Source organism: Lepeophtheirus salmonis, chromosome 7 (genome assembly GCF_016086655.4).
Source record: "Lepeophtheirus salmonis chromosome 7, UVic_Lsal_1.4, whole genome shotgun sequence".
Taxonomy (NCBI): domain Eukaryota; kingdom Metazoa; phylum Arthropoda; class Copepoda; order Siphonostomatoida; family Caligidae; genus Lepeophtheirus; species Lepeophtheirus salmonis.
Genome location: NC_052137.2, coordinates 4,410,820 through 4,425,400, shown reverse-complemented (window position 1 = coordinate 4,425,400; position 14,581 = coordinate 4,410,820). Strand labels below are relative to the sequence as shown.

The 14,581-nt window shown below is 30.8% G+C and overlaps 1 protein-coding gene, 1 long non-coding RNA gene and 1 other non-coding gene across 4 annotated transcripts in view; 2 read left to right on the top strand and 1 right to left on the bottom strand.

Annotated features, from left to right (window-relative positions):
- LOC121122175 (protein amalgam) overlaps positions 1-6,665 on the top strand; it is a 177,283-nt gene extending 170,618 nt beyond the window's left edge. The window contains exons 10-13 of one of the 2 annotated variants that reach the window (XM_071889802.1): positions 2,577-2,657; positions 3,972-4,147; positions 5,459-5,576; positions 6,375-6,665. In XM_071889802.1, coding sequence (XP_071745903.1) covers positions 2,577-2,657; positions 3,972-4,147; positions 5,459-5,542 — 341 coding nt within the window. In that variant the 3' untranslated portion in view covers positions 5,543-5,576; positions 6,375-6,665. Of the gene's footprint in view, positions 1-2,576; positions 2,658-3,971; positions 4,148-5,458 lie in introns of both variants that reach the window. The other variant, XM_040717185.2, reaches the window with a different exon arrangement.
- Positions 6,666-9,236: 2,571 nt separating this feature from the next.
- Positions 9,237-10,208, bottom strand: LOC121121965 (uncharacterized). The gene is made up of 2 exons (XR_011781146.1): positions 9,636-10,208; positions 9,237-9,580 (listed from the first exon to the last, which is right to left on the bottom strand). It is a non-coding gene; the product is annotated as an uncharacterized protein (transcript).
- A 524-nt stretch (positions 10,209-10,732) lies between these two features.
- On the top strand, positions 10,733-12,953 carry LOC121122180 (uncharacterized). The gene is made up of 3 exons (XR_005865728.2): positions 10,733-11,582; positions 11,645-11,815; positions 11,880-12,953. It is a non-coding gene; the product is annotated as an uncharacterized lncRNA (long non-coding RNA).
- The last annotated feature ends 1,628 nt before the right edge of the window (positions 12,954-14,581 follow it).

Here is a 14,581-nt window from a genome sequence, read left to right as displayed (position 1 = left end):
TTTCCTTGTGTTTTCGTTGTTACGACAGTGCCTCTGAAATAAAAGATTTATCTGAATCATAAAGCTAAATACTTTTCTGGAAGAAGAATCTGATGTCTTGACAAAATAGCCGCTTGGTACATTACCATAATTAATACAGTATAACCCATATAAAACACTCATAAATCATCCCATGTACTCTACCCCTTTATACTTATCTATGATACTTATACTTTCCTTTAAAGACACTTAATAGCCCCCCCCACCCAAAAAAAAAAAAAACAGTTTAAGATGGATATAAAAATATCTGAATCACTTAGTATGTATAATATTAATATCAAAGGAAAAAAACACTTAAAGAAAAAAAAAAGGACTTGAGGAAATATTTAATAGCTAAAAAGCTGATTTCAAAATATAGTTTAAGCAAACTTGTACATACTTTAGGGTGTCTCTTATTGTGTACTTTCAAAATCAATGCCATTATTTTCATACTCCCACCTAAAAGACTCAAGGGACGAGTGATGGATCGGTCTAAAAAAAACTGAATAGACTGCAGTCCCATCAGTCCGGTCCTGATAAAATTTGTCAGTCCTAGGACCGGCATTTATAATTTACTACAAATTAATAACAGCAACAGCTGAAATGACAAAGTTAATAACTGGTTATGGTATTTCCGCTGTTCAACATAACTTTCAGAAGTAGGAGGTGTGTGACTAGAACTTATTATTATACATTCTAGCTATCATTTATTATTTTCTTCGTTTTTATATTATTCAGTCCTAGCTATGAGTGAAAAATAGCTATAAAGATAGCTAGGACTGAAGATAAATATAATTACATGATGGTTAGACCATCATGTAATCGGGTATGCTAGAATTTTCAATTTGATGTACCGTACCGACTGCTAGGCTAGACACATTTATTTTGACGTCATAGATTATAACACCGATACTCTAACAGTAACAGTCAAGGAAGGCGATATATAGCTGCTCTTGGTAACAGTTATACTCTATAGCATCCTTATTAAAAAAAGTGTTGGAAGTCAAATATCAGTCGGAAAAGCGTTAAGGTATAATCTTGTATATGAATTAATCTTAGAAGGACTAAGATATCGGTGGATATCGGTCCTTAGAATTGGTAAATAGGGAAAAGATCAGACTGATAAAAAAAAGACTGAAAGGGAGAGGAGATGATTTAGCGATCAGTACTAGGACCCTCTCAATCTGTATACAAATTGAACAAATATTGGCGCTTGGTACTTTTGCCTTTGGACATTTTTTCTTAGAAGTTATCACCATAAAGTAATTTTGCCTCAAGTATATTTTGCCTTAAAATATAATTAAACTAGGTTTATACGCCGTATGCTACAAAATTTCAATACATACATACTATTGAAATCTCACTAGGTAATGAATTAGAACCAAAGGCAAAATTGGTAATAAAATTAGTAGTAATAATTAATTTAATATAGGTGCTTTTTGCGTTAATGACCAGTTCCACACTGGTACGAAACTTTTTACCGTAGTTTTTGACGAAACTCAGCTCTAGGCTGGAAAAAGTAGTTATAAAGTACTGGGCATCAAAAATTTATTACTTTTCCCTAAATTGTAACATTTGAACCACATTTTGAGACCATTAATACAACCAAGGGACACCTTATTTGAATTCTCCATCAATATTTGCCTTTTGCCTTAATGACCAGTTCCAGCCTGGTACGAAACTTTACAAAGCTCGGTTCTAGATCCAAAGGCTTCAGACCCTGACAAGGAGTTCTCTTGTAGGCATGAAGGTTTATGTCTTACTTAACCGAGTTCACATTGCGTCTTTTGTCTTCAATAGTGGCTTTAACTGCCTCCACTAATTCTTTTGGTCTTAATCTAGACCCTGTGGAAGCTTTTGGTGAGTCTCTTACGGTCACCCCTTACGCAGTTACAGCTCAGTACTTTTAAGATCTCCGATGGTGATGTTGCACGTCGGATAGTTCCAGAATTATAGCTCTGCGTTGCTCCATGTTTTTGGTTATGACGCTCGCATTTATCAGTTGACTTTGTTTATTCTTTGTTTACAGTTTCATTAGACAATTGTGTACATTAAATTGAGTCAAACATAAAAAAAAAAACTGAACAAAAAACAAATAGAACAAAGACGGGCTATTTCAAAAAGTGTTGCATTTTAGACAGAGGGGCCTGTATAGGGGGCGCAACCATTAAAAAGCGAGGGTCAACATTAAATATTAATTAAATTAATAAAAAAATCTACAGTAAAGTTTTATTATGAAGGTAACAAAATGAAAGAGACAGGAATTAAAAACAAAAAAAAAAACACCACAGTACCTATATATATATATTGTTATATTTAAAAAAAATATATATGCCAACGCAAATGCACCAATTTTGAGCGGGCCCTGGAGCAAGTACCCCTAAAACTCACCTTGTTCTAGCCCTTCCTATAATTTGTAGTGCCCTCCATAGATATAAGTCTGACTACCGGACTGAAAAGAGATGATTGGTGTGTACATTAAAAGGGTAAAATGTTTGACCTAACATTTACCAAGTTATAATCTGCATTTCCATAATTTATTTCTAACATGATTTCAGACAGCATGATAATAGAAGACGATTCAGAGAACCGAAACGATGTGCTATTTGGATCATCAAGGAATAAAAAAAAATACACAGGTATATATTTTCTAGGAGTGGACAAAAGTGGGATATTCTGGTATCGATTTCAACCTAAATGAATTCAATTAATTTTTATTATTAATAATTTGATTGTAGGTCATTTTGCCACAAATATTTTAGCTGTCAGTAATTTTGCCGCTGGGCATCCCCCTCCCCAAGGAGATTCTGTCAAATAACATATTCACTGCCTTTTTATACTTGTATATATAATAGGTTTGAACTTTAATCTTAATCAGAGTCACCCTGTTCTTTTTTGATTTTGAATTGTATAAATTCAGTTGATCCATAATTTTTTGGGATTTCAAATAGTATCCAAAAATGGAAAAGTTGCTTACAGTACCATGTGATGTTGATATAAAAGGACAACTAAAACAAATATTATAGCTTGAAAATTCTAAAAAGTTCCTATGAGTTGACCAACAAAGATTTCTCATCAGAAATGAAAATTTCACTATAAGAAGTTGCGAGATTGGAGCTTATGCTCCTCCAAATAGTAATTGAAGCACCGACCTATATAGGTAGGTGATTAGAACTAATTGGCTATTCCTATTTAATAATTGTTTATTAACTTATTTTATCATTTTCCTTTTTTTCTTCTTCTCCTGGCACATTGGTACCTTTATCGTATCACGCAACCTTTTTATAGAAAAAAAAGAAGCCAGAAATCATCTGATAGTTAGCCTAATAATTCAATCATACCAATGTTATTTATCTATTTATAATATTAAAATCCTACGAAGGATTTTTTATTCAATACTGCACTATCATATTGCTTAGTAATACTTTATTAAAAGTCTAGCTATACATTTGCATTTGTGTATGAAGTTTATTCAAATAAATAATAAAATGGTCAATATATATTATATAAATGACAAAGGATCAATAAGAAATTGTATTTCTGTCCTTTAGGAAATTGAGCATAAATATAGAATAACTTATTACTTTGTTTATTTATCAAAAAGAGTAAATTATGAGATAGCCATGACGTATCCAGCTAAACGAGAGAATTAACAGCCGATAACAAAATACAGAGAGTATTTTTGTGTTTGCAAGGAAACGCCGCGCTAACAATATAATTAATCTGATCGAGATACAGCAGTAAATTTCTAACCGATAATATAAAAAGGCAGCGAATATGTGTTGCAGCAAAATCTGATCGAGGCAAAATTACTGGTCACAAATAGCTTTGTTTCTAAAATCAAATTTTGAATTACTATTTAAAAAGTATCGATGTCAATCACATTGTGCACATATTTGTACCATCATATTCTATAGTTCTGATCTACTAATTTCTTTTTTATGATCCTGTAGGTAAAGAACACATGAATAGAAAGATGGATCTCATAGATCAGGAATCCTCAAATGGAGGAAAGCGTGAAGGGGATGACACAAATCAAAACAGTGAACAAAAGAGTATACCTAAACAGCAATACGTTCCTAAATCTATGATGTCTGGCTCCTGGAAAGGAATCTCCCAGTCTAAAAATGTCATTACTATGTTATTAGTTACAAGCTCTTTCTTTTGGTTTTGTTAAAAGCTCATTTCTTTCTTTCTTGATTTATGCATTTCTCTTTATAATAATTACAATTAATATTTATTCTAAGAAGAACCAAGCAAATACTATACAAAGTTGATCTTATCTAGTGGTACACATTTTATTTTTTGCAATTTTTCAAGAGTAAAATGTAAACGAGAGGTTTTTTGAGGACATTCATTTAACAAAATCGTCTAAAAATGGTGCTTAGCAAAACTTTTATTCTATATGAGAGCCCTCAGTCCTTACAACTGCCTCAGTACGAGGCCTAAATCCCTTGCAGGCTTGACTATGTAGTCAAAATCGACCATGGGCCACTCCTTCTTGATGGAAGCATCTAGAGACTGGACACTCCTGTGAGGAGTAGCAAACACCCTCTCCTCCAGATACGCCTAGTTAAAGTTGTCGGCAGGGTTCGTGGATGAGGAGAGCGGCCACATGTTGATGTCCGTAAAGTTGTCTCTCAGGAAGGCATGTGTCTTAGCGGTGCAATGACACAGAGCTCCGTCTGGAATAAAAAAAAGTTGTCTCCAAACTTTTATCTGCCTAAGGTATCACTCTCTTATCTGGAGGTTCGGTGTAAGCATCTGCATTGAGCCCCTCCTTCCTCTTCACCAAAATGGGATGGTAGACTTTCCCTATACTGGCCACTTGATTTTTTGTTCTGAAGACATGTCTCACTGAAGCTGAAAGACTGTTGGGATGTTCGTTTGTGATGTAGTGGCTGTTCTGCTTATTGACAGTAGCATCAACGGGGAAAATATTTTCATAAGAAAAGAGCAAGACTTTACCCGAATTCTTGTAGGCCTTGAGAAAATTTAGAATCTTCTTTTCTCTTTCAACCGTTTCAGCTTGCTCCGTTCAGAGATAAGATGTCTTCTTGTCCTCTTCCGTGAATTTGAGCCAATGTTATTTCGGATTTAGAATAATAAAATTTATACCACTAGACAAGATCAACCCTGTACATATAGGGCAGTGGAGCAGGAAACAAAGGGCCCATTTACACACCCTCTCTTACTTTAGTATAATTTTTATAGACATTTGAATAAAAAAATTAATGTTTCATTCAAATTTAGTCACTTACAAAAACGTTAACACTAAAATTAATAAAAACAAAAAAACATTCCGATCTCTTATACCATTTGTGGGTCTAAAGAACATTTCTGAATAAATAATTTGGTTCATTTTCAATCGAATGATGGTTTTTTAATGACCTTTTTTTGAATGCGTATTATAAGAAAATGTATATTTGATTTTTTCTAGGGCCCTTCGTTTCAATTTCTTTTAAATCACTACGTAATTAATCCTAAATTTCCGATTGCCAGCCTATTTTTTTCGTTCTCATGAGGGATCCACCCCGTGGTACCAGCCCTGACTATATGTATCTTAGGATCTACCGTAATGACAAAAGTTCGAAATTTGTTATTGCAGGAATTTTTTATTTTTACATTTTATTTATCGAAACAAGAAAATAATCTTCTTCATAGACATGTTTTGATTTGAAAATCTGTAAAATATTAAAAAACTGATTTTTAAACATTACTCCTTTCAAAATTATCGAATTAATCATGATACATGATTTATACTTAATCAAGTCTTGTATATTAGAAACTATATTTAAACAACATTGCTCTAATACACATCACGTTAGGAGTATTTTAATCCTAAAATGTCGCAAAAAATGAATACATACTTTTTGTTTTCCAAAATGATTAATAGGTATCACAGTGTTTGTTATTTTGCGTTAATGAACTGTAGAAGTTATATTTGATAATAGTATATTATACACTTGGTATCAAAAACGATATTTGAGTATTTAAAATTATGAAAAATATATCAAAATATTTGCGCGTAATATGCGGTACAAAAGAATAGTTTATTTATTTATTTGTGAAAAATTAATGTGAGGCAAATTAGAGCAATATTGTTAAAAGATATCCTTATAATGTACAATACTTAATTTTTTATCAATGTTATATTTCGATTGAACTCAGTAATCTTAAAGGATCAAATTGAAAAAATCATTTTCTTCGATATATTACAAATGAAAGATCTTTTTTCAGACGATTGAAGATTATTTTGTTGTTTAAATGAATAAAAAAAAGTATCCTGAGATACCGAATTCCAAACTTTTTTCATTCAGATACAATCTAATGTGAATGCATTGTTATCTTCTCAGTTTCAAAATATCTTGGATTTCACAAAATAATTATCAAATTCGCTCACTTTTTTCAACAATTGTGAATTTGAAAAGACTGATTTGTTCTCTAGAGAATATCATTTTTAAACTAGGGAAAACAAATATACTATTCATTATATAGATTCAAGGAAGATGGAAATCTAATTATTACAATTTTACAATTCTATTATGTTCGGATACATTTGTATTCAAGAGAGATCCTTGTGTGTTATCATATTATATAAAGTAATAATTTTTTTAGATTTAAACAATAAATATAGATCAAAATTTCTTTTTTGTGTTGATCATTTTTCATTTTTATCCAAAATACTCTTTATTTTTCCTAAACAAGCTTAGCTATTAATGATTAATTAGTGATATCAAACGATATTAACTACATTATTGTTAAATTTATGTACGTAATCATTATGAATTCGGAATCAAGCGTTTACTTTCCAATGGGCCTGGATAAAAAATACATAGTTATTCACAGAAATAAGATAAAATTTCAAATATTAATTTTTTTTTTTAAAAGCAACAAATTTTCATATAAATTAAATTTTTGGAAAAAAAAAAATGGAAAACTAAATTAAATTTCAAATATTAAATTTTCAAATAATAAGCGAAAAGTCTTTAATTATTATTATTATTCTGGTTGGGGAGGCCACTGTGGATGCCTCTAGGACCATAGGCTTGGACATTGATGACATAAAAACAATGAGTTCTAATGACTTGGTGAGCTCATATGAACTTTGTAAAGTTATAAAACCCTTTAACATAAATCTAATTTGATTTTGAATTGTATGCTTTCAGTAAAGCTATGATTTTTTTGCTCCAGATCAAATTTTGGGATTTCAAATATTATCCCAATATAGAAGAGTTGATTGTAATACCAGGTGATGTTGAGATAAAAGCAACAATCACAAATATTATGGTTTTAAAATTGTTCCTTTTCCTCAGCAGTTGTCATTATTATTTAATTCCTGAATCGTCAACATCCTTTCTTAAATAAATATATTCAATTATATCCAAAACCTGATTAAACATAACCCTGAGGATAAGTAGCGGAGTTATAATTATAAGTTTTTGTTGGACTCAGAGTAGAATTGGGGATCTAGATCGGAGTAATCCTGAAAAATGTCCATGTTTGTATCCTTTTCTCGTTCCTTCCGTGTCGCAGCTGATTGTAACTGATGTAATGAAACATCATGAGCATTATTCTTTCTCTCCTCCAAAACAGTCTTCAAATGGTTCGGGTTACTATGTTGATTTTCGTTAATTTTCATCACTAGTTATTTCAATCAGGCTGTGGAAGTAGTAAGAGGTGGGTGTGGTCTAATTCTGGTAGCGAGATTATAATTTTTCCTTGGAAATACAGTGAGTCGCTATTACCCATTGGAATAGAGAGGAACGTATGTTTCCCATGGAAAATATTAATGACAAAAAATGGTTTGACAGAATATTTAATAAACATTGACCTCATTGCAATTTATCTCTTGAGTTTATATTTTTTCAACTTCAGAAAATTAGTCTATTATTTCAAATCATAATTTATAAAAAATTGAATATTAATATACACCTTTGAAATCCTATAATGTTATTGGGCAATCGTCATTAACTCTGATTTCTGTCTATATTATTTAACACGTCAGAATATGGCTATGAATCGTAAATTTTTTTTACATCAAAACAGGCTTTTTTAAACGGCTATAAAGACTAAACCAGGATCTGTTGAAGGTTTTAAAGGTCATTTTCGTGTTTTACAAATTGCAATAAAGAATAATAAGTACTTCATTAAATTAATTGTGTTATTATGGTCTATTATTAAATGTCAATTCATATATGTTAAGATATAAATTGGAGAATAAATAATTTTATCTGATCTGGACCCCTACAGGTAGAAGCCCCTAGATTTAAACATAGATTAATCTATATTATAAGCATCCCCTCCATTTATTGGTTAATATAGTATATAAATATGAATGTATTGCCAGTGGCGTTCGATTCAAGCAATGTTTCTCTCTGAAATACGATATCTAATGTTTTTATAAAGTATATTGACATAACATCTCAAATTCTCTCTACAGTTCAAAATTTGAGAACCCTTCATCGTAATCTGGATTTACCTAATCTGAGCAAGAAACGTCAATTACCTTAGGGTAGGAGCTCTGGTTATATCTGTACATATACATATATAGAAGTATACATCTTTAAAACTATTAATAAATAATTGTAATCATAATTAGGATTGATTTATTTCCCTAGTCCTAATCAATAAAAAGGTTCAACATTAAAAAAAGTAAAAGATTTTATATTTGCTTTATGTAATTCCTTCATAGATAATAAGAAATCGGTATCGTAAACGCCCATAAAGATGATACTGAATGGGCTAAAATTTTAACATCGGTACATCTCTAACGTAAATCTTACCGTCTATTGTAAATATATTCCCCTAATGCATTGTTGTATAATATATCTAACCCAAAAATGTATTAAAATTTCCGTGTTGTAAATAAACGAATAACTATGTAAACAATAAGACATTTTATCTAATTATCCTACTCTTTCGTCCTTAATCGATCAAAAAATAATAACAATTGTACAAATTAAGACATTTTGAGTACGTATTACTTTGATTTAATTCAAATATCACCGTTTATCATTGACATCAAATAGTATTCAATGCAAATGTAAATCATTTAAGTCCACGATTTATAAAAAAATTTGTCTATTTTATGTATTTAAATTATCAACTTTGAACCCCAAAGAGACGTCTCTTTTAATGATGATGCATTTTCTATTGTGTAAAATACCATTGAGAACGAAATAAAAAAAAACATTTGAAATAATAGAATACAAGTATTGATTCATATGATAAAAAAAATTACATATATTACCACTTTTTAATATACATTATTTCAATACTTTAAAAAATAAACAATTTTGATAACTTTATACAAGCAATTAGTAAAAAAATGTATGTACTTTTTTGAATTAAAATCCCATGTTTTTACGAAAAACAAAACTTAAAATCATACAAATGACTAATATCGCTAAAAAGGTCCCAATAACAAGTGGGACATAAGCTATCATCCAGGCGTATCTACAGTTCCACACCAAATGGGTAAAACTACGAGCAAAAGGATTGGAGCGAAATGTTTCAATGATTACCATATTAAAACGAAGGATGACAACGTTCTTATTGGCTAAAGAGTAGAAAATATTAGGGAATGAATAGCATATTTTAATTGATTTATATACCTGACATTAAGTGAATATCTTTTGGATCATAACAAGAATAGCAGTACCGAAATGGAGTTTCGAATAGGTTCAAGGATCTTTTCAAAGGATACACTCGTAGCGGAACTCCATTTATATCCAACAAACCATCGATTGAGTCTAATGTAATATTGTTATTCTCCTTCATATTAAACGTAAATGCCAATGTTTGCTTTCTCTTGTCCGGACTCTTCCAATTCAGAATAAGAATTTGTTTCATACGATAGCAAGCTCCTGAAATCAATGCATTTTCCGGAATATTTTCATATGATGACCCATGAATAAGACTCATATTCATTGTTGCAATGATGCAAGCTGGAGGAGTAGTTCGATCCGTGTTTTCGTTATAGTCTTCTACTTTCATGATTGTTTGAAAGGGTTCGGGTTTTGTAAAATTAAATGTTACAAACCAGGGCCATGATGAGTTTGAAGTCACGAACGCGAAAGGAACGAAAAAAAATAAAATGAGGAAGTTCATGACCCGTACAAACGAAGTAACTCCCAGTCATCAACTGTGTGCACCTTCAGCAACTACTAAAAATTTTACTTTGTTATGATGATGAGGTTGAAACAAGTTTGATCAAAACTTGCGGTTGTTTTTTTTCTTCATTTATAAAACTATAATAATTAATATTTACTAGGGGTATACCGATGCACTGAATCGGGTCAATAATACCAATTCTACGGATACCTTTGCTTACTTAATTAAATACAGTATTAAGCAATTTTTCTATAATTTCAAATAGTCAAAAAATAAAAAAAAGTTAGTATCGAAGTTTAGAATACTTAGGTTTAAGACTAAGGGCTCCTACCAGTTGGAGCCAAGGATATAATATTTTTTTATTTAATTTTAACATATAATTAATGCATTAATAAAAGACCTGCATAACAAAATTCATGTCCATCCGTTGGAAATGAAAGTCTATTCAGTAGTGCGTGCAATATATATGAACAAAGGTGAAAATCCAGTGTAGAATGGGCATTTTAAAAAGAAACCGAAAATTAACATGGTAACCCTAACAATTTGAAGAATGTTTTGGTGGAGAGAAATGTTTCAATATATCAGCTACAATCAGCTGTGATAAGAGTGGAAAGACAAAAGGAAATAAGTAATAATAACTTTGCTAGTATTACTGCAATATCGATCCCCAATTCTACTCTGATTCCAATGAGGACTCCACAACAAATCCTCAGGGCTTTTATGAGAACAAATGAATGTTCAAACAGGTTTTGAATGTAATTAAATCTATTTAGGAAAAGATGTTCACTACTTAGGAATTAAATAATAATGACAACTGCTAGGGAAAATAGAATTCGTTTTTTTATACTACCAATTACAAATTAACGGGCCAACTAAAAAACAATACGGATTTACATGTATGAATATGACCAGAGTTGGATAAAATGCTATTTAAAAATCGATTTTTTGCAGTTGTTACCCGATTCAGGGAGGGTGTTACCTGTCTTATATATGTTTTTATTTACAAAAGCTGTCGTCCTCATTATTTTTTATCATCACTACGCCATCATAAAGTCAATGGAGTCCAAAAGTAAATTATTGTTGTCCAAGATTAAGGAAGAACGTGTGGGAAAGGATATATTGCCTTAGACGAGACAACAGATAGATCCAGGCATTACTTATTTTTCCATAGATACGGAGCATGATGACTTGTACTCTGAACCCGAAAAACCCTCATTATGATGACTCCGGACCAGAAATACCCCAAGCATGATGATGACTCGGACTTGACCTAAATACTGAAAAGATGGGGACTCAAATACAGCTCTGAATATTGGATCTATACTCTTTAAAAAAAAAAATTATATTGAGTATTTACTATTTAGAATGAGTAATTAATAATTATTTATGGAGTATGAAGAGGATCTATAATGAAGATGCAAAATAACTAATGGGAAGTATGAGTTTAGGTAGATACGAGTATATTATTTTATCTTAATATTTAGTTTCTTATATTGATTGTACTTTGTAGGTTTTATTGATGGTAACCTCGACGAAAATTGTAGCGGTCTCATTCATCAGTACACATTTAAGTTTAATATTTTCCCCTCCCTTAAACGAGACTACAGGTGGATCAGGACATTACTTATTTTTCCATATACCGGGACCATGAGGACTCGAATTTTGCATGAAAATTGAAAAGGTTGACTGAAATACAGCTTTGAATATTGGATCTACTGTGTCTTTACTCTATTCTTTATTTGTAGATGGTATTTACTACATGACCGATACAGTTCGTGACTGAATATAAAATGATTAATTATTTATGGAATATGAAGAGGATCTAAATGAATATGCAAGATAATTTATGAAAACTACGAATATATGTAGGTAGACAAGTGTATAATATTAAAAATATATCTGAATATTTGGTTTCTTATATTGATTGTACTATGTATGTGTTATTGATGATAACCTATACGAAAATTGTAGAGGCCTCATTCATCAGTTCATATTGAAGTTGTGCGTACAAGTTTCCCTATAAAAAAAGGTCGTATATGACATGAATGGATAACGTTAAGGCTGTTGACTTATCTATTGCATCCCTGTTTTCCTCCATACCTTTGAGACTGAATTGAAATGCTCGGCGTAGTAATAAATCGTTTTCGATCACCAGAATTAAGAACATCATTTGGAAATTTTGCTTAAGGAGTTTGACTGATTGGATGAAATAAGCTGTGCCATCTATAATGAAAACCTTTAGTGTCTTGCCACAAAAATCTAAGCCAAAAATGTTGTTAAGACTTTAGACTTCAGTTTTTCTATCGTCAGCCTTCTTAACATCCTTCAAGTTTATTAAATATGGGGAACCTAACAATACCCATATACAAGTTCTTTGGTAATCTTTGATGAAACTACTTTACTTAGGGACTTTGTGAAGGTGTAGCGAGAAGGAATGGCATTGGCAGTATAAAGTTTCATAAATTTTACAAGATTTTGATGTCTATCAATGTGGAGTGAGAAATTGAAGGAGACATACATCTTGTTCGTATCTGACATAAAGTTAGAAGCATTAGGACTAGATTCAATTATATACATTGAATAAAGCTTCAAATTATTATCGTCAATACAGTTTTTTTTATGCTGTTGAAATGCCAATTTTATAAAGGCTTAGATCCCAAAACCACAAAGCCCACGTGACAAAAATCTTGAATTCTTTCATAAATCTATACTTTTTCTTTTTTTTATTGGTGAAAAAGGAATTAAAATTATATACAACAATTATAAAATGAAAATTAATGTTTTTAATGCTAAAAAATAAAATATAATTGTTATATTTATTTTTTCTTGTTACATGCTTAATATATATTTAAAATATGATAGAGTTCTTCATAAGAAAAGTATATAAAAGTGAAATTGTAGGGTCAATGCTTTTCAGAATAAATACCCTTAAAAAAATTAATTTAAACTATCAATAATAGACGCGATATACTTAATAGAAATGGAAATGTGTATAAATTATATCTTACATTAAGGAAAACATGCTATAGAATTAACATAAGTTTTAATTTTTAAAATTGATATCATTTTTTAATCAAACTTTGTTAATATCTATCACAATTATACATTTAAACAATTTGAATTGTCTTTTTTTTGGGGTTTGATGATGAGGATGGAATGGTTCTTTGACGTCTTGCATAATATTGAATCCGATTCTGAGCAATAATAATTTTGTAATTAAGAAGATAATATGATTTCAATATGTAAAGGATATGGGAGTTTAATATTGTAATATCAAGGATCTATATCACCTACTCTTCTCATACCTTTATATAGAGTTTAACAAATAATCTGGGACTTGATCCTTTGCTTCAAATTTGAGCATTTGGTACATTATGCAACCTTGATAAAAACTGAGTGAGATAATGGATTAATATTGTAACCATTCTCAACTATACAACATTGGATGGAAGGTTTAATTATGGTTATGATAAAATGTAATTCTTGTCAATGTTTTTAAAATAGATAATGAGAAGAATTTGTGTTTACTTTCTTTACGTCATGACAGCTTAGTTGCTCTTCTTCAAAACATTCTTCAAGTGTCAGGGGTACCACGCTAATTTTTGGGTTTTTTTTTTTTTTTGCATACATGTGGATAGCATTATTTTCTAGTCTGAATATGACAGAGCCAACCAGTTATAAATTGAGTCTTGGGCATTGAGATGAACTAATTTCTTATATAATTTTACTTGCAAATTAGTTATAACTAATTATAATCATAATTATGATTGATATAGTTAAGTCTTTTCTCGTCAAGCCCTAATTAATAAAAAGTTAAACATTAAAGAAGTAAATCATTTTGTTATTTCTTTATGTAATTCATTTATATATAATATTAATAGGGTATCGGAATCGTTCATAAAGATGGTATTGGAATGTGAATCAGTTGAAATTTTGTATTTGTACATCGCTAATATTTACACTTTACATTACTACATTTTACAAGATCTATATTCTATTTCATTAACAATAAGCCATACGTGACTAAAATTTTGAAACATAATTATTATATAATTATGTACTCTATGTAGCCATCATTGGTATTGATGATGGCCTCCAGGCGCTTACTAAAGTTGAAAAGTTACCTTCTTCTCATAATCCTTTTCAATCCATTTAACTCCTCATCAACTAGGCCTCAATGTTTCGGTAAATTACCCGTTTTGCCCTGGGCATACGGCAGAAGAGATAATTTTTTTATCACTGAAAATGATGCAACAAGCAGCTGGAGCATACTTCATTTTGTTGAGAAGCGTTAAGCAGCGTTGCAGACGTCGGACACAAACTTTGGTCGTTAATAATGGCCTCTCCACACGTACCAGACTCTTTCCACTAATATTTTTATGAGCGTTTCCAATTTTTTTTATCTGTTTCCAAGGCCTTTTTGACATCACACTTCCCAGGATTCCGC